The sequence below is a fragment of the Buteo buteo genome, chromosome 10 (assembly GCF_964188355.1).
Source record: "Buteo buteo chromosome 10, bButBut1.hap1.1, whole genome shotgun sequence".
Classification (NCBI taxonomy): domain Eukaryota; kingdom Metazoa; phylum Chordata; class Aves; order Accipitriformes; family Accipitridae; genus Buteo; species Buteo buteo.
Window position 1 is genome coordinate 2,089,294 of NC_134180.1, and position 20,428 is coordinate 2,109,721.

A 20,428-nucleotide genomic window follows, 5' to 3' on the forward strand; every position below is an offset into this window, starting at 1 on the left:
AAACTTTCTTTATTTATGATGGGGATGAGGGGGAGTTGTTTAAGATGTGCTATCATGACACACTTTTCTATATTAATTTGGGAAACATTTTCTTCTGATAGTTGGGGATTTTTTACAGTGCAAAAGCTAAAACCAAAATATTTGTAGTACGTATACTCAATACAGCTGGTTACGGAAAAGCTTTCTTTTACCTATTTAACTACTCTGAGGTCTAAGCGTGAGGGTGACTTTTTCATCTACATCTTAGGTCTGGCCAACACAGTGGGTATGTGTGTGCTTTATAGTCATTAAAGGTAAAGACCAGTCAGATAAAGAATTTCCGGTTGTGGTTTAACCCCAGCCAGCAACTAAGCACCACACAGCTCCTCTATCACTCCCCTCCTCAACTGGACAGGGGAGAGAAAATAAAACAAAAGGCTCGTGGGTTGATATAAGGACAGGGAGAGATCTACTTAGCAATTGCCGTCAGAGGCAAACCAGACTCGACTTGGGGGAAAATTAACTAAATTTATTGCCAATCAAACCAGAGTAGGGTAATGAGAAAAAACCCCAAATCTTAAAACACCTTCCCCCCACCCCTCCCTTCTTCCCAGGCACAGCTTCACTCCTGAATTCTCTACCTCCTCCCCCTGAGTGGCACAGGGGGATGGGGAATGGGGATTGGGGTAAGTTCATCGCATGTTGTCTCTGCCGCTCCTTCCTTTTCAGGGGGAGGACTCTTCACTCTTCCCCTGCTCTGGCGTGGGGTCCCTTCCACAGGAGACAGTCCTTCACGAACTTCTCCAACGTGGATCCTTCCCATGGACTGTAGTTCTTCACAAACTGCTCCAGCGTGGGTCCCTTCCCCGGGCTGCAGTCCTTCAGGCACAGACTGCTCCAACGTGGGTCCCCCGCAGGGTCTCAAGTCCTGCCAGCAAACCTGCTCCAGCGTGGGCTTCCCATGGGGTCGCAGCCTCCTTTGGGCATCCACCTGCTCCGGCGTGGGGTCTTCCCCAGGCTGCAGGTGGATATCTGCTCCACCATGGACCTCCCTGGGCTGCAGAGGGACAGCCTGCCTCACCATGGTCTTCCCCACGGGCTGCAGGGGAATCTCTGCTCCAGTGCCTGGAGCATCTCCTCCCCCTCCTTCTTCACTGACCTTGGGGTCTGCGGGATTGTTTCTCTTACATGTTCTCACTCCTTTCTCCAGCTGCAGTTCTTGTGCCCCAGCAACTTTTTTTTTTTCCCTTCTTAAATATGTTATCACAGAGGCGATAGCCCTATCGCTGATGGGCTCAGCCTTGGCCAGCGGTGGGTACGTCTTGAAGCTGGCTGGCATTGGCTCTGTCGGACGTAGGGGAAGCTTCCAGCAGCTTCTCACAGAAGCCACCCCTGTAGCCCCCCCCACTACCAAAACCTTGCCACGCAAACCCGATACATGTCTGTAAGTAGCTTTTGTGAGGTAGCAGTTCAGAAAAAAACATTAACTTGTGTCTTGGGTTAAGAATGCTGATTTTTGTGACCATCTTGGAAGATGCTTGGCTGGAAAACCTTTGTATTATATTTTTGTAGCAGTATGAGAACTAAAGGTGAGTTGCTTCAGTTGCCTCTGCAGTGGTACAAGCCCTCTTCGACTTCAGTTGGTGAGCCACACAGCAGTTCAGGAGAGGAATTTGGCAGAATAACGTGTGAAGTTTGAAATAAGAGGAGCATTTAAACAGAATGTAGCTGGCCAGAAGAGTAGGTGAATATTCACGGTGGATGTTTTGCTCTGAGCAGCAGAAATAGGGAAGTCTCATCCTGCAGAATCAGGTTCCTCATTGGCCCTCTCTTCATTCTGTGGGTGCCTGGATGCATCTGTGCTGAACGGCCAGCTTGCTGCCACTACCAGGCGAGTGCCCATCAGCCGACTTCTGCCTCCCGTTCCCCAGTGAGGGGAAACAAATCTTGGTCTTCCCTATATTTGATAGCTAATTCTAAGTCTTGTCACTGAAGCTTCTTGAAATAATTTTTCAGTTGTACCCACGTTTCAAGTTTGAGCCCATTGAGGTGGGAAGGGTCATAAATAGAAATGCTGGGTAGTTGTTGCGATCCTTTTTGGGCAATTGAACCAAAAATGCTTCCATCTTCACATTTCACAGACCTGATTTCATTGTCAAAACAGACCGAAAGCAGTATTGCTTGTATTGCTTCAGAAAGGCTAATCGGTGAAAAGTACCATTTCTAAGATAGATGATGGCAAGCCAAGTGATTTCCATGATTGAAATTGTTTTCCTCAGCATTTTCACAAGCTTTTTGCTTTCCTTTGAGAGGTGGCCACATCTCCAGCATCTAGTAAACAGTTAGCAAACCTCCCTCTTCTTTCAGAGGAAGCACAGAAGCCTTCATTCAAGGTACCTTGTACTAGAGGAATGGCTTTTAAAATATTAATCTGAGAAAATCTAAACCCCCTTAATGATTCTTGGCTCATAAAACTGTTTAAGTAAAGCCTTTAGGGAAAACCAGAACTACTGTTCACCTTTAGCAGAGTTGGGAATTTTGGATGATTCAGTTTCCTTCTGCCAGTTTTTTTCAGTCCTTTCCCAATTTAACAAGATCATCTGATAGCTACAATAAAATTCTGCTGCAAAAACAAGTAGTGTTGCATGCAAGAGATGATTACCCAGGGAATTTTGAGCATGGATGTCTTAATGGGATCCTTGCCAGACTAAGGTCTCTCTAAATTGTCTTGTAATGCAGATGCGTACAGATGCTGAAGCCATACTGCTGAACTTTTCTTAAGAGAATATTTAATAATTATTACACTTATTAGTATTTCCAATGTATGGAGGCAGAACAGGAAATTTCTTTGTGGGATAGTGTTTCGTGTTGAAAACTGTTTCAAAGCAAATCCACTTGTTCAAAAAACAAATCTGAGAGGGTTTGCTTTCCTTTGCCTGCACTTTAGAAATACCAATATTTACCTTCCTTTTTTCTACCCTATCTTTAACTCACAGTATCTGCTAACAGATTTAGCTGTGCTAAACGATACACAGTACTGCCCTGTAAGAAAGGGGTAGATTCAGGCCATATGAGCAGACTTAAATTCCAACTTAACTTTCTTATTCAAAACGTTTATTTGCTCCTGTATAAGCAAGTGACTATAAGGTTGCTATTTTTAAAAAGGGGTGGGCTTTGGGATGTGTTAATTTAACTTTTCCCCAAACTCCGTACAATTGCTTGCAAGTAACAAAACAATGGAACTTATTTCTAGGTTTGTGCTTAAATTTTTGCCTGCACAGCATTATCTTTGTACGAGTGCTTTGGGAAATGTTGTTTCAACTTGTTTTATGCTTTCCTGGTTTTACCTTCTATTGCTTTTAGTCTGAGTTACAGAAGAAAAATCCCTTCAGGAAAAATGGTAATAAAAATAACCATTTGTGCAGAATTTTGTTGATTTCTAGTGTGCTTGTGGAAAAGGTGAAGGGGTACTTGAACCACTGTCTTGGGGATTGGGGAGAACAGGACGAGACCTTGAGATAAAGGTAAGGGTGCTTAAATGAATGGTCAGTTTTGATTCAAGAATGCAATGCTGACTAATAAAATTAAAATAGCTTTGAAGGCTACTGGTTGTCAGTTTCAATGAGGGTCTGGAACACCCTTTCATAATGAGTAAGGGATGCAGAAAATCTAGTAACACAAAGTGAAACTTCCTTTTCAGAGAGATGCAGTAATTGCATCAAAACTACTAGGGTTTTTACTTGGAGTGAAGGAGACCTCCTGTGTTATTGCACTAAAAAATGGGCATGATGTCTTAAGAATTGGTAATTCTTTCATTATAGTCATATTTTTAATTGATTGCCAGACTACTTTGAACAGTTGTACTAGACACTGAAAGCTGCAGGGGGATGCAGAGGTTCTTTTTTCCCCACCAAAGCCTTTCCTTCGCAAGCCTTTGGAAATCATGGGAGTTGGCTGTTGGTCTTCTGACAGTAAAACCTTGCTAAGTAGCCCCGTCTTGTTAATAGTGAAATTGGTGGGAGTTTGTAATGATTAAACTGCAGATAATCATCCTTCAAGCTCTCCTGACAGTCTGGTGTCAAGCATAAAGAGTTGAGACTTCATCATTATTGCTTCTCTTGCTAGACTCAATGAGTAGGTCTCCCTTAACTCCCCAGAAAAGAAAATATAAAAAACACAAACTAAAAAAAGGAGTGCTGTACCGTTGGGAAATGTGCCTGTAGTCTCCAGACTTGGATTCCCAAATGAAGCTGACTTCTGCATCGGTGCTGAAGATACGTAACTGCATCTGAGTTAATAGGGAGCTAGGGGCCCTTGATGCCACAAAACCACCTTTGATCTTTTCCTGTTTCTTACGATACACATTCCCTTTGACCTCAGACTGCAAGTCGCCTCCTGTTCTGGTGTAGATTTGCACTGCTTTCCAGCTTTGGCTAGGTGGAGAGCTGCAGCTGCTTGATACCGATTACATCAAGCAGTGACGTTGGATGTCTTGGGAAGCAACAGCGGTGGGATCCAGTGACCGACTGGCCATTCGAAGAGAAAGTGGTATTTGTAACAAAGTGTTGTGGCTCTTAAAATGAACTAGACTATCCTTATATCTGTCCCTGGGTCTTATGGTCCTCTTGCAGTGGCTCTTTCTCTGCAGTAACCTGTCCCCTAGCAGGTGAGCCCTTCTCTGGAGACAGGTAGATTTAACTCTTCAGTGCCCTCTGGAAGTCCCAGGTCTGTTGTCTGCAAAAACAAAGCTTACATTTTCTTTGGAGACAGTCCATTGCATCCCTGCAGCATCTCTTGCAACCATTTCAGATGGTGTATTTGTTTGTATTTATTACAGAATGATTCTGTATCCATCTCAGTGTTCATGAAAAAGAGTTACTCAGTTACAGTATTTGCATTGTCGCAGAAATTTAGGAATAGGGATTGCAAGAAGTCGCTTGGTGGTTCCTGCTCTTGGGAAGGAATAGGTCTGATAGATATGCCGGTCTGTTTGGCGTAGCCAGGTTCTCCTACAGCCAAACAAGGTTGCCTGCTCTACAGTGATCTGAGTAAACTCGATACCAAGTGACAATACTTTAATTATTTCTCTAAGGAATTGAGCCTCCTTTTACTTTTCTTCCTGAAAGGCATTGCCTAAATTGTACGTATGCGTAGCTTTCCTTTCTAGTGGAAAACTACTGTACCTTGTGCTAGCCAAATGTCTTGGCTTAATGATTGCGAGCGATGTGTGGTTTGTCCCAGGATTTTTTCAGTGTACGCAGTGAGTTGGAGCTCCCTTACCAAAGCTACCTTTCACAAGACTTGTGGTCTGGTGCTAAAGATGATCAGAGTATCAGACTTCGTGTCAGAGGCATCTGTTCTTTTGGAGTTTAAAGGTTTATTTTTGCAAATACAGGGTCAGAAAAAACATAATTTAGTTTCTGTACTAGGAAGCAAAGACTCTTTTGAAGCGTGCCTGGAAAGTTTTTTACCTGAAGTTACCAAGCTGAAACAAAAAAATTTCACTGGGCTTGAGCATAAAACTTAAAATACCCTGTATGTAAAACACCACTGGAGTGAGTTTTGCTTGAATTGTTTGGTGCTGTAGAGGGTTTCAAACATGAGACCCGCCAAGGAGCTTCATCCTCAGGACAAATGAAGAAGAAAGATGGGTTTGAAAAGCTGGGTGACCACTGTCGTAGCAGTATAGTAAAAAAAAACTGGCGAAGTGCTGTGTGCTGCAGCCTGTCGCTGTGAGGCTGGCAAGCGTCAGCCTCCGTCCGCTGTCCTGTGTTTTGAGGGTGCAGGATGGGTGTTTGGGTAGCCAGCCTGGTTCCGTATGTACTGTTTCTCACTCCATCTCTCCCTTCCCCTAGTTCGTCTTTAAAGAAAGCCAGCTGTGTGGCAGGGAGGTGTACTGAGGGGTTTTGCCTTGCCTGTGCGTTGTTGCCTGGGGAAGTGGTACTTGGTTGTTTCGGTTTAAGTTTCCAAATGAATTCTGCAACTAAGAACCGTATCAACAAATACATTGCGTTTTATTCAGGAGGATCTTTTTAACCTGGATTAGACGAGATCAGAAGATCCAGGCATGCATGAGAGAACAGGCTCCATGGCTAGCTCAGCTCTCGTGCCTGTGGGGTGACATCTTGATGACAGTGGAGTTTAATTGCTTTCTGGTTTGCTGATACAAGCTATTGTCCATTTAGGGACTGAGTTTCTGCTTTACGTTGCAGGCACAAAGCATTTCGATTAGGCTACAGTTTTGGTTTTGTGGTTTTTGTTTTTGGGTTTTTTTGTTGTTTTGTTTTTTTTTAACTTAATCATGTGTCTTACTCTCTAAACTTACTCAAAAGTAGTGGTTTTCTGTACTTCGAGTGGGACAGTATCTTTGATGCTCAGATTGTATAGCGATGTAGAAGTCTGTATGCTTATGATGCTTCTTTAATAAGTAGCTGTGAATATTGAAAATTCTGTAACTCAGCCACAGTTTTAGTAATGTTTGTTTGTTTGTTTTGAGCTGACATGTTTAATAAAACTTGTGTTCTGTCTTATAGGGGCACTTTTGGTTTTTGACCCTGGGAAATTAAACTACTGAGGAAGTGATGTTTTGTGCTGTAATAGCCCACTTAAAATTCTGCAATTATATACAAGGAAGCCAGTATGTATTTTGCAGTTTAGCGATTAAAAACTTGAAAATGTACAGCTTAGCATTTTGGCTGACATAAAAGCTCTTTATCGTTTTATTGCTGCTTGCACTGTGTTATGGCTAGGATTTGTAGGTGCTTTAATATTACAGTGATAATATGTATCCATTAATGCATATTAGGAAGATGATAGACTTTAATAAATACAAACTACAGTTCACAGAGTAATTGGCAAGTCTCCAGCTCCTAAACCTTAATCAAAAGCACCTTTTAAAAAAAATATTTGTATTAAAAGCTTGAGCACTTGCTTTGCCCCAAACAAATATTTCTTTTAAATGTTGGGGAGAGGAAAATGGGGTAGATGAGTGGGGAACTGGGCCTGACAGATGTGATTTCGTTGTTTGACAACATTTCACTCATCAAAGTAATAAATGGGGTAATCTCGGAGAGGAGGAGTGAGCAAATGCGTACAGCAGTTAATTTGGGCATTGCAGCCCAAGGAGTACCTGTCATGCCCTGTGGTAACATGCTGCTCCTGCATGGAGGCTGTTTGTGCATGGTGGGGTTTGCAGGTGCCAATCTCAGCATCCCTGGAAGGACACAGGGGGACCCCGAGTACTCCAGAGGCATCCCCACGGCTGCATTTCTCACCTTGGCAGCTGGCCGTTGTCGCTGTGGCTGCTGACACCTCTCTTGAGTAGAAAGCTAACCTTTTGCTTCAGTAGTTGTGGATTTACATGGAATTTCCAAGACTCTTTCCCTGAGAATGTTGTATTTGAATAGCAAAACCAGTAGCTTGTCTCCAAGGCATATGTAGTATAAAAAGGTCTGGAAGGCTTTGTAGTTTAGGTCAACAAAAATTATATAGGATCTATAATTTTCAAGTCTCAGCATACTCAATTCCATCTGCAGTCTGTTAGTGTCCTCAACTTCAAATGAGGTTGTTGGGAGGCCTTAAATTGCAGATGGAAATTGTGTTGCAGGGAGATGGTATTTTAATTCTGTAAGTAATAGATGTGACATAAAAAAGAATATTCAGGAGGCTTTTTACTGCTGTGTTTCTGGTAGGAGGTAAATATAAGCCTTGAAATAGTGGAATGTCTTGGGAGAAGTCTTTTGTCTCTGCCTAATATGCAGTGGGTTCTCTCTTGGGCCAGCTCTGGCTAATTGACTGCCAGTAAACTTCACACAGAGTCACTTGAAGTTGTGGATATATTCAAAGGTATTTATTTCCCCTGGGATTTATATATCTTGCTACTAATGAACTTTGGGACTCTGAGGTGTCTCTTGTGAGTCTGTCACAACCAGACACTGGGTATATTTGCTTTGGTTTTGGTCTCTGTTTTACTTTGCAGAGTCTGTGTGGTGTGTTTAAAATGAAAATGTAAGTGGAAATCTAAATCATTGAGTTGTGTTCAGGTCTGCAAGACACCTTTTCTCAAGCATCCAGGTCTGCTCGAACTGAGTATCTTCTTGGACCCTGGGATCTGACCCTTTTTTTTATCCTTTGCCCAGTTGTGCTGAGAAGCTGGAGGAAGTAGAGAAGGGAGTATGCATATATTCGGGCCACACTGCGTGGGCAAAAGAAACAAAAACTAGTCATAACCAAAGAATTAAAGAGGAACTTCGATGAGTTTGGGGTATTAGCAAGTCTGAAATTTATGAATTTTAAACGATTTCTGTTTGTGCTCTTTTTTTGTAACTGGCTTCTGAGGTGCAGCAGCTTTACCTGGCTGGAATTGCACGTGACAGTTCAAAATGTCCTGTTAATACCAGCCTTGGGGTTAGCATGATTTTATAGTTTCTCTGTATATTTATTGGAATTCTTGCTACTAATTTTAAATGTTTGCAAGAAGCTTTAAATTCTGAAAATAATTCCCTTGTTCCAACATAAATAAGGGTAAGCTTTCATTTGCTCTGTTTGCTCGGCATTTGTGCCTCTTAACATTCAAGAAAACAGACAAATACACTGATACTAAGTATAGGCAAATATTTTCCATATAACACTGCCTCCAATATAAATTCCAGTAAATGCATAACAGAACTTCTCGAAACAACATAATCTTTAATTATCTGTATTTCCCTGAAGAAATGGGGAGGATTCCAACTGGTTACTTGACCTGAGGATTTCAAATGTCCTTTCTGGTACTGTGTAGGAACATCCCATCCAGCTTTTCCACTAAACACTTTTAAAACCTCATACCAGCTTTGATCATACCCGATAAAAGTATTGTATTAGTTTTACATTCAATTTTTGTGTGTTTTATTGATGCTTTCTTGTTCCTCCTACTCTTTACTCGAGCTTCCACGTGCCACGTCTGGAGTATTTAAGTGCGAGGAACTGTGCCCATTGCCACTGCCTCTGTGAGCTTTCAGAGTGTGTAATAAGGGTCACTAGCTGTCCTCTAGCCTGGGGAAGCTGGAGGATGAAAATGAGCATAATAGCATGCTAATACAAGACAAATGTTTTGTGGGAACTTTGGGGATGAGTTTTTCGGGTTTTTTTGGTTTAATCTCATGACTTCTGAAATAATCCTATGGTATCTGGAGGACTGTCTGACAAAAAAATACTTGGGTCTGTGGGATTTGATTCACGTTGGCATCCCAGAGCAGAGCTTTTGTTTGAAAGCTTGCTGCTTTGTTTCTCCATCCTGCCTAAAGAATACAGCAGGAGCTATGGAAGACAATGAACTGGGCACAGAAGCATGGAAATGCTCTTTCCAGAGAGCAAATAAGTGAATATTTATGGAGTGAAATGCTAGGTTGTCACCTGACGTGGGGTTTATTCAGGCTCCTTTTGAGGGTCTGTTTGCAAGTCAGGTAGATGCAGTGAAGCTGGCAGTTTAAGTTTGGGTAGATCTTGGAAAAGTACAGCCATGCTTTTGCAGTTCAGATGTGCCTTTGGAAGCTATTCCGATAGAGCTTTGGGGCATTGGTGAGTTTGACTGGGGGAAGGACTCTCCAGTTTGTTAAAACAGTTCATTTTCTCTTTATGGTAAGATGGGAGGAAGCTTGACGCATTTTCTTAAAGATCTATTGTAGGAACTAGCAAACAGTGAAGACATGGTAATGATTTGCTAACCTTTTAGTCCTGCGTCAGGAAGCCTTTTGTCAAAACAATAGTGAGCACGGAGCAGACGTGTAATTCATGCGTCTTTAGGTGTGTTTAAAGGGGCTTTGCTTGCTCTTGGTGTATGCATAGTTCAGAAATTCATTATTCTTGCATGGCAGTCGCTTGTTCTCTGGTCCCACATGTCCCAGCAATTGTGCTTATTCACACTTGGACCTCTTCAACAGCATCATCGCTGTTATGGATGAGTGTGTTAAATGCAGAGGTGAACATCTGGTACCTGGCAGCAGCAGAAAACCTGTTGAACTGACAGGTGGCTGGTTTAAAATACTCAAACTGTTGTTTTCTTGCTTAGACTCTTGTCTTTATCCTAATTGGCTTCCAGTAACTATTCTTAAATATAGTGAGTTTCATGGAGGAATAAAGTTAGAATTTGTTAGGTGGAAGATAAGGCTGTCCAGGTGGCCCACTTGCTTGGACAGATCTGTCTTGTTTTGCCTCTTAATTGAACACAAAGGTGAAGTTTCATCAGCATCCTTGATTTACCGAAGATTTCCTGAACCCTGTAAGTTGGTGTACTCTGGAAAAAGCAGACTTGCACCTGCAGCAGTACCATGGTCCTGTCCTAGGGCTGAGAAGATAGCTTGTTTTAATTGGAAGGAAAGAAGGACAGAAAGAGGGAAAGACCTTGTTCCCACTGAAGGTGGATGGGACGGCATTTCTAGGAAACTGTAACGAAGGCAGGTCTCTGTCTTGGCATCGCTAAGGAAGAAGAATTGGGTGACTCTTTAGAAGATGATGGAGGGATTTTGGAAGTTGTAGCAAGAACTCTTAAAATTGGGCTTTGCCCGTACAAGAACATTGAGGAAAGTTAATCCAAATGAACTGAAGATATAAATTGAAATATGTTTTTAATTTGGTTTAGCTTAATTCACCTGTTTGCTTTTGTTCTGAATGAAGGTGTCCCTGCAGGAATTTAATTTCATCTAATAAAAGTACTTAAATTCATATCCTTAATTAGGTTAGGGTATGTGTGTGTTTTCTTCTTCCATGAGCATTCTCAAATGACCTGTAGCCAAGGAATCAGGCATCAGCAGAAGGGAAGCGATGCCCGCGTAAGTATGGGGTGGTGTTGCTGAGAAGCCAAGAGCCTTCCCCTTCTCTCCCTACAAGGGGTATTCAGATGGTGCAGCGACTCTTCAATACCCAGTTCTTCCCTGCTATCCCTTCTGTGGGTGTGGCAGGGAGTTATAACACTGATATTCCTATACGGCAGATCCCCAAACCCAGCAGCCCTTAGGCACAGACAACTCGGGAGTCTAGAAATGCTGTATTTCAGGGATTCAAGGAAATAAAGTTAAAGTTCACCATTTAACTCATATGAACATTCATTTTTAAGTTTGCGATTACACATTTAACTTCAAACCATTTTGTATGTAGATTAGGGAATTTATAAGTTCTGTAATTAAAGCTTGTCCTGATTTGTGTAACAGTACTTTTGTGTTGTTACTGCCTGTTACTCTACTTACGTGCTTCATCTTACCTTTTTATTCCACTTAAGTAATTTTCCAAAATTAATTGCAGAACTTCACAAATCTGTAATTAGCTGTACAAGATCCACATTGAGATTTTTTTTTAATCCAGATTTTTTTAATGTTTCAAATGCTTATTTGCTCAAGTATGTTCATATGAATTTCTGGACACATAGCACAGTACATGCTGACACCATGAACAAAAAGCTGGCCAGTCTCTCTATGAACAGTGTGCTGTGGTATGCAATGTCGTGGCACTCAAGGAATTCGGTGATCTCTGTACGAAGAGCAAGATGTTGTTTATTGTTTCTTTATGAAGGTTGTTTCGGGTCTATAAAACTCACTATACAACACAGTGAGTGCTGTCAGCTTCAAGCATATTCTTGCTTTACTCACTGTCATAAATATCTTGTAACAATCTAGGGTGTGATGCAGATCTGTTAAATCGTATTGGATGGGCTCTTAAAAGGCTCTGAAGACTATGTCTTGGTATGAGCTTATTCATGTGTGCTAGAAGGATATTTTCTTGCTAGTGAATTTTTTTTTTGTTAATGTCAGCGTATTGTGGCTTAGATTCTTCACTCCTGGGCTGAAAGCATTTGGAAAGATTTTATGAGAGATGATAAACTTAATGGGCTTTCAAGCTGTTAACTCTTTTGCTGCTAAATGTAAATGTCTGTTTCTGTAATCCTGTGGAAGTTGATGTGATTCTTTATAATGCTGGGAGATGTGAGAACTGTGATACAAAATTGTGACAATACAAATGCACCGTTTGGACTTTGTCTCCTAAACTCTTCTTGGTGTTTTTCCCATTGAAATGTGTCGTCTTTATATGTGGCAATGTGTTCACTCCTAAATGACATTTCAACCTATTTGTAAATTCTTCTGTCCCTTTGGAAGGCTTCACAATGGGATCCCACAGGGAGCATGTTTTTCCACCCCGTGGAGCACAACTCCTGTGCTCTAGGAGGGTGTCTTTTAGTGTGTCTTGGAATGTTTTGTGTGACTTAGGAAATAAAACCAATATAGCCACGATTCTTCTGAAATTTAAGAGCTAAAAACTTACTTTAACTTAGTGGGGCTTGGGTTGCATACATTATTTCTTTCCCTGTAGTTGAAACCTCAGGTAAAAGTTTGAATTCGAAAGCCTTTGTGATCTTTGTAAAATCACAGTAAAGCAGAAAGTGCAATCACGGTGCAAAAAGGCTGAAATTCAGTGGTGTTTCTGTCTTGAGCAAATTTAATGAGTTTTAGAGCTAGCAGGAGTATGACTTCTTGAAATGTAAGCAAACTGGTATGGAGGAAGAGGCCGATGGTTGAAATGGGCAATGTAACAACAGTATTTTGCAATGAAGTTGCAGTTTGCTTTTCCAATGAATTGCCAGCTTTCTATTGGAAAAAATTTGCTTAGTGTGTTCTCAGACCTAGAACTGTAATAAATTTTCCCTTCAAATATCCACTGTTTAACTCAAAACTTACATAAGCACCAAAGATACACAGCTAAGCTGTTCTGTGCCTTAAATGTGGTTTAGGGGTCAGGAAGGAACTAAGTGTAGCCCATCGGGGTATCATCTCAGAGCTGTTCTTTTTCTGAAGTAAGGGTACCACTGGTGATGTTACAGGTACAAATTGCTGTTTCAGGAGGTTTTGTATTTTCTTGCTTGGAATTCTGTATACTTCCCTGAACATTTTTCCTTTTTTTAAAAAAAAAAAATAGGTGAAAAATCAAGCTGAGTATTTTTTGGCAGTGAATATTGGAGCTTTAAATTTCTCTAAGTTAATTTTTTTTCCACTTGTTTTTGTAGGATGCTGTGACATCAAAACCAGTAATCCAGTTTCAAGGAAGCCAAGGGGTAAGTTTGTATGTGGGTTGCCTTGGAAAGTTCTTTATTGGCTTATACAATTAATCTGCATAAAGTATTGGTTCTGTGTGTCTGTCCTATTCCAGTTCAAAGAATGATGCTCTGATTTCTGAAAGTGAGAGATGTGATGTTCAGATGTGGTCCAGGAAAGAGTGTGTGTTCATTGATTGCATGGATTATCTCTTCATAAAAACTTTTCCCCTCTTTTTATTTTCTAACCTTTCTAAATCCATAGCACTAGCACCACCGGTGTTGCTGGTGGTGAAATTTAGTTTTATAAGGCCATGCTGTTGGGTAGAACAAGGAAACGGAAAGTTCACTGATGGCAGTCCTGTGGTGGGTGCAGCAATCCATGGAAACCTCGCCTGTGTCCCGAGGAAACGCCATGCCAAGCCTGGTAAACTTGGTGCAAGACTTTATGGGTACCCATTATTTACAGTAGCAGTGCTTGGAGGCTGCTACGAATGTACTGAAGCTTTATTTAATATGCATGTCTAAACAACTGTGCAGTTTCTGTGAGTACCAAAAGTTTTTTATATTTAGGAGTTTTATTTCTTTAACTTCTGTTCCGATGACTGAACTTGTCCAAGATATTTATAGATGCTTGAATCCGTCTGTCATACCAGTTACTGACAAGGTTGAGATTTAATTGGTAGTGTTTCTGGTAAAGTAATGCAACTCTTCAGTGAACTTTAAAAATGTAATTTGTATACCTTTTTAGATAAAAAAAGGGGTGTGTTTAACTTCAGTGCTCTGCATAAAGAAGGGGAATTTTTTTTTTAAGAATCTGAACTCAGCTGTAAATAACTTCTTAATTTTTTGTGGTGGCACAATAAAACTTTCAACAAGCCTTGAATTAAGTAGGCATTAAAGTCTAGCACATTTCTCTTTGTCCATATTTTACCTTGTGATATTAGTCTCATTAATAGTACATAGTACTTTTAACAAAATGTAGCAGGAAAGACATGATTGTTATTGTAAGTTAAAAAGAAAAATACAAACCTTTTGGCCTGGGAAATAAAGAAAGGAGCAATTTCCAGGTTTTTTACTATGTTTACAATTAAACTTCCCAGAAAGCCTAGCATGAAAGCTTAGATAAAAATCTGCCACTGAGGTTTGGCAAAATTAGAAGCGAGTGACAAGGAAAACTTTTAAGGGTGCATGATTTGTTTCTATTAGATGAGCAAATGGCTTTGCATGTAGTAAAGAAGCTAAAAAAACTGCAAATGCTTTCCTTCCCCTTTGTAGAGCACCTTGTGAGGATCTACACCTAACTTTTCCTGTAAAGCTGCTTAAGTTCTAGAAATGCCTTTTATTTAATCTTCCTCCTCAAAGGAAATATAGCAAAATGAATCAGAACAGCTTAAAACACTCCACTGCCCTCAGCCACTGTGCTCTTCTTGTAGTGGGTTTCACATGGATCTGATATGGACCCAGGCATTTTCAGGTTAACCAAAAGAAAACCTATTTTTAAACGATGCAGTTCCTTATAATAGTTGAAAAAAGACCCTACTTTAAAATGATGCAGTTCCTTATAATATTTAAAAATATTTTCGGATTACTCAGTTCCTTATGAAAATTAAATATTTAATGCACTTAATTGTATTTGAGCCCTTAACTTCCAGAGAAGAGTTTTTGGTGAAAGAGCTGCCAGTCACCTGTAATTACAGTCTGGGTTGAATGGAAAAGAAGTGAAGCAGCACGATTGTGTCTGATGTTGCCATTTAAAGAGCAAAGCCTTGAGCCCTGCACAGTGAGAGCAGCGCCGGGGTGTTGCGGGTGGAAGGAGGATGTTGGCAGCACAGAGCTGACCTCTGCTTGCCTCGTTTTCAGCTGTTTAATTAATTGCACTGTCGAGTAAAGGCCAAAGGTAGAGCTTTGAAGAAAGCGAGATCCAGTTCAATTGGGGCAGATAGAAAGAGCTCTTTGTCCTTTATTAGTATTTTTACTGGGTATGACAAGAAGCTGGCAGCTGCATAACCATCTGTTTTTAAGTGTAGTACTTGTATATGTCACGATTGTGCCTTGCTTTAAGGAATTGACGGCAGGGCTTTAAATGCTTTCTAGTGAGCCTCCTATCAATTGGACTGAAAAGATAATATCAGTAATTTAACAAGTTCTCAAATTCAGATGAAGATGTTAAAATGTATTTGTTTAGCTATTTATTTTTGGAATACGCTTTCTTCCACGATACCTTAATTCCCCAATTTGTTGTCTTCCTATTTTGCTTCCTAATAAATGTTGCTATGGAGAAGGTTTCCCATTAACTTTTGAGGGTGGTAGGTTTTGTATGTAGCACAAATGTCAGAGTGTGATTTAAAGAAACGTCTGGTGATAGGAGATTTTAATAGTGTGACTTTTCTGTGTAAATATCCCTCTTGCAAGAAGGAAAAACTTAAAGTACTTGATGGTTGGGAGAGGCGGGACATAACAATAAGAGTTTAAAACAAACTGCTGCTTCTTTAATTTAATTCTCTAGAAGCCTTTAAACTACTGTGTCCATGTCTCTTTTACCTGTTACCAGTGTTAGTCTAATGAATGCTGTCAAGGATGCTCTCAGCTTCTAATACACAGGAAAAAACACTTTCATGTTTAATACTCAGATTAACCAGAGAAAGGAATTGGCCAGGAATATAACACAGGGTCAGTAAGATGGCAGCTCTGTCAGCCAGGTGCTGAGAGGACGATGTTGGTGGTTCTAGCCCAAAATAAAACAGCTGTTTCACTGATGGGATGAAACCTCCTGTACAGATCCTGGTCTGGATCAAATCTCACAAGAGTTTTCATAAACTGTGGACGGTAAATGATCTTTGCCTTGGGAAGCATTTCTTCATAGCAATGCTAATTTTGTTAGTTACTTTTTCAGTGCAGTAATCTGGGTAATAATCAGAATTTCAGTAGTAGTAACTTGGTTGTAATTAGCAGTGTGTTATTCTGCTTTGAGATGCTAGAGTGGGACTATCTGGATATTCCTTAAGAGCAGCACCTGTTTGTTAGTTTTTTGTCATGAACTGGATCTTCTTGGATAGTTGTGTAAGTTTATATAGAGTCTTGAGTATTCTGCTTGTTTCAGTGTCCATGTAAATTAGAATTTAAGAGCTTGAGTACCAAAGTGGTACAAATGGTGGTAGTTGGTGTGCATAACTGTACAAGAAAGGCTGAAGATGCTTCTATTTCAGTAAGAGCATGTACAGAATTAGAGTTTAGGTTGGGTCAAATTTGCAGGTGCTTACCGGGCAAGGGGAGCAGAGATGGGGGAGTAGGGAAAGAACTGAACCAAGGGGAAAAAAAAAGACAACCTTCAGGTGCCAAATACATGTATGTTCCTGCAGCTTTCTTAAACATGACTGTAGGAACAGCATGTCTTAACTTTACGTGATTGGAAAATATGACGTTTTCCCCTGTTCCTTGGGATGAACTTGCGTTGGTATTAATAGAGGAAGGTGAAATTGCTACTCAGAGTGAGCTGTACACAGATGAATATTACTTGAAAGAAAAAAACAGAAGTCACATCTGTACTGAGCTATTTTTAAGTGTCTATGGTTACTGGTGTAATACTCAGCACCAGAATTAGGGCTCCCTCAAAGCAGTTACCATGCTGATTTGGTGGCTTGAGAAACCTTCTGTTTCAGCTAAAAATAATTCCTAGATAACGGCCAGTTTGCATACACTACACTTTTCAGTACTGGAACAAGCAACATTAAGGCTAAAGTGGCTCTCGCTCCTGTCTCATTTTACGTCCTTTGAAGAAGCTGCAGAAACTACAAAAATGCCAAAGTCGGGACTCTCAGAGCAGCTGTTTTTTACAACGGTAAATGAGGAGCTAGAAGCAAGTTATTTTAGTGTGTGAATATATGATTTGGTTACATCCTCTGGGTTTTATTTTACAAACCCGTTGCGTGTAGCACAACTCACTCCTGCAACGAATGGCACTAGAAGCTGAACAGACTCGTTGCGTTTACCTTCTTGCCCCGTTCCCAGCAAATTAACTAGCGGGTGAATGGTGCCAACTGTGAAGTACTCACAATCTACTGTTTACATAACTTTGACTTTGTGCATATTCTCAGCTCGCTTGTAAAGCAGAAGAGAATTTTATTTGTTCTGGATGGGTGGGGGCAGAGGGTGCCGGGACAGATTAAGGGCTCAAGGCTGCGGCGCACGTTTGGCAGGGGAGATAACAGGGCTCAGCTGCTGTTGCCAGAGGGTCAGCGCTGCCCGTCAGCGCCCGGATCGCCACCAAATCTGCTCCGAGTATTTTTAGATGCAGATCCTGGGACTGTGCGGGGGATAACTTGTCCTTCTGTATAAAACATGGCTCAAGTCTGGGTTTCTTGGCTTGCCGTTTTGAAAGAAGGGAAGTCTGTTTTGAGGGCTGGCTGGAGGATAGCTGGTCTTTACGGAGAGTAAATGGAAAATGCTGCACTGGCTCAGCTTGGTGCAGGTCACACAAGCGTTTCTTACTGCTTCTGAGAACATCCCTGTGGTTTAGCAAAGTGGCACAGATGCAGTGGGTTTACAGGCTGCTGTAGATGTCTGAGGTCAAAGGGAAACCACCTAGAAACCCTTCTGTACCAGCAGTAATCTTTTCTGGAGTACAGTCATATGTGGATGCCATGAGTTGGTTTGCTAGGCGTATATATTTTGTGCATATATGTGGCAATCTGGGTAAATATAAATCTGTGTGGTGGAGTGTAGCCTAAAATAGCTTGAAGCTGATGTTCCTTCTGTCTCATTTTCTGGAAGCCATCTTAATTATCAAATATTGATGTGATAGTAGAGCTCAGATGCTGAGATTTATGTTGGATCTTGAACGCAGAGGGGAAACAGTTTCCCTTTTGAAAAATGAATGGCTGGGGGGGAGAAAAACAGTGCAGATCGCTGCAGAGTTGTCTGCAGAGCACACTTAATGCTTGATTAAATATTTAATTTAGCAGCAGCGTCACACTCTACTGTGAGCCATGAAATCTCGTTATGGAATTATAATCTCTTAAAAAAGAATAAGCATGCTACCTAGTGACCTGGCTTGTACTATGTTTAGTGCTGGATCACTAATTCTAAAGAAACAAGTCTCAAATGCTTTAAATTGAATATAAACAGTGGTAGCAAGTCTGTTTTGAGCCTGAATCAATAGAATTGGGTCAGATTCCTAGAACAAGATTATTGTGGGCTCTGCTTTGAAAGGCAGCAAGCCGCCAGCTCAGATGTCTGTTCTGTTTTACAGACATAGCTGTCTATTTAGCTGTTCTTTACATCTGTCTACCTCTGTTACCTTATCTTTTCAGTGCATATAGTTTTGCTAACTTGAATCCTTCTTGTAGCTTCTTGCTCTTCGTAGTCTCCTATGCAGTAATCTATATGCTTTACTTGTAGTGGGTTGCAAAATGGCTAAAAGCATAGTGACTGCTGAAAAATAAAATTTTGTGTTAGTGTGGGCTGCCCAAGTGACCAATATCTTTCTCCTTCCAAACAGCACATCGCAATTCCAAGGCCTGATCGACCTACGGAAGTGCGGACTTTCACATTTTATCTTTCAAATATTGGCAAGGACAGCCCCCAAGGGAGTTTTGACTGTATCCAGCAGTATGTATCTAGGTGAGTGGTACAGCAAAAGAAGATCTAGCCTTTTTTTTTATCTATCTTCTGTGGAATTTTTTTCACTATCAACCCAGAACAAAACTTAATATGTGTTCTTTCTTCTTAGAGTCTTTCTAATCTGTTTGCATGTGTATATTTGGGTAAGGAGGCATTCACAGAAGAATCTGTTTACCTCTCAGCTTCTTTCTGTTCCCTCCTATTATTTAGATAATGTAACCTCAGTTATTCACCAGTGACAGAGGTGTGCCCCTTTGCAGTGTTGGAAGTATCTTTTCCGTTGCATTTCTTTTGCAGCAATGGCAATATCCATTTGGATTGCCTTGGAAGCATACAGGATAAAATCACCGTGTGTGCTACTGATGAGTCCTACCAGAAGGCAAGGCAAAGCATGGCACAGGCAGAGGAGGAGACTCGCAGCCGGAGCGCTATAGTCATTAAACCTGGGGGGAGATACGTAGGTAAGCAGCAGCTTGATTTGGGGGTATCTTAACTAGCTTCTGAAGCCAAATGCTGACATTTGTTTGCTCGACCATGAAAGTCTTTAACAAGTACCTGGTAGTTCCTTATGGGTGTCTGATTTATTAGGGTGCTACTCTCCGTTGTATTGTGACTTCTTCATGGCTTCCATCTTCACCCTAGAACATGTGTGGTGGTGTTTGTGTGGCCTCTGAGGATTGCCTGTGTGCAGTCACATCACTCTGGCATTGTTTCATATTTGTCACGCGGCGATGCTGAGAGCATACTGCTGATCCATCAGAAGTGTCTGTGCTCCTAGCAAAGTCAGCTAAAATGTACCACTGCTGTTGTCACACATCTGGTGCGTGCCTGCACTTGAGACCATAACATGCAACATCTAGGATGCAGATAGCAGTGCCCTTGTGTTAATAAACAAAGAGACTAAAGCAGTGCTGCTGACTGCAGCCTTAAACAAACCATCTTATTGTGACAATGAAAGGAGAATCTTAGGGGAGGAAATAAAACTGTGGCAAGTATCAGTAGGCTCCAGAAGGAGCCTGCACAGACCTAGCTTTGGGCTCAGGTCCTTGCTTAACCTCACTCTGGTCACAAACTCAGGGCACAAATATTAACCAGAAAGCAGAGTTTTGGGGATTTTTTTTTTTGAGCCAGCTGTTTTTTCTGCAGCACACATGATCTGTAGCCAGCCTCTTCTCAGAGGATGTCTGTGATGAGACTGGTGAGTTGCAAAACGTAGAACTGACCCTGACTCATTGTTTTATCAGCCAAGTGCTCAAAGCTGAGAAGTAAGATAGTAATCAGGAAGGAAATGTATTGATTTCCTGTAGACTAGAAGATTATTTTGTTTAGCTTATATTTGAGAACATTACTGTAAGTGGATGAAGTTGTTAGGCTTGTGAGGGAGCAGATTCTCAGCAAATTGCTTCCCAGAAAGATAGAGCAAAACTTTTGATTTAAAAATACTCTTGCTGAAACGTTTACTGCTCTGAAATGGAGGTACAACCGTGTAAAAAGCAGTGGAGTGGAGTGCATGCTGCATATGTAAGATGTCAGTGTTTTAAGATGGGAGGAAAGCACTGGTCCAAGAAGGAAGAGCCTGGGCAAGGACAGTCCTCTTGTGGGATACGCACATGTTTGGTGTGCCAGCACCATCAGCTGATTCACTCGCAGGCTAGTCTGGAGGGAGAAGGCTGGCTCTCACATTTCCATGAGAACACGGAGCTCAGCACTTAAAACGTCAGTGGAGTTATTCCAGGCAGCTCAGATGTGGAAGAATTTATATGAAATGTT

At 41.2% G+C, this 20,428-nt stretch overlaps 1 protein-coding gene across 1 annotated transcript in view; it reads left to right on the top strand.

Moving 5' to 3' along the window:
* ELL (elongation factor for RNA polymerase II) overlaps nt 1-20,428 on the top strand; it is a 55,290-nt gene that overhangs the window by 14,360 nt on the left and 20,502 nt on the right. The window contains exons 2-4 of the mRNA XM_075037910.1: nt 13,010-13,057; nt 18,537-18,658; nt 18,956-19,119. Of these exons, the coding sequence (XP_074894011.1) occupies nt 13,010-13,057; nt 18,537-18,658; nt 18,956-19,119 (334 nt within the window). The remainder of the gene's footprint in view (nt 1-13,009; nt 13,058-18,536; nt 18,659-18,955; nt 19,120-20,428) is intronic.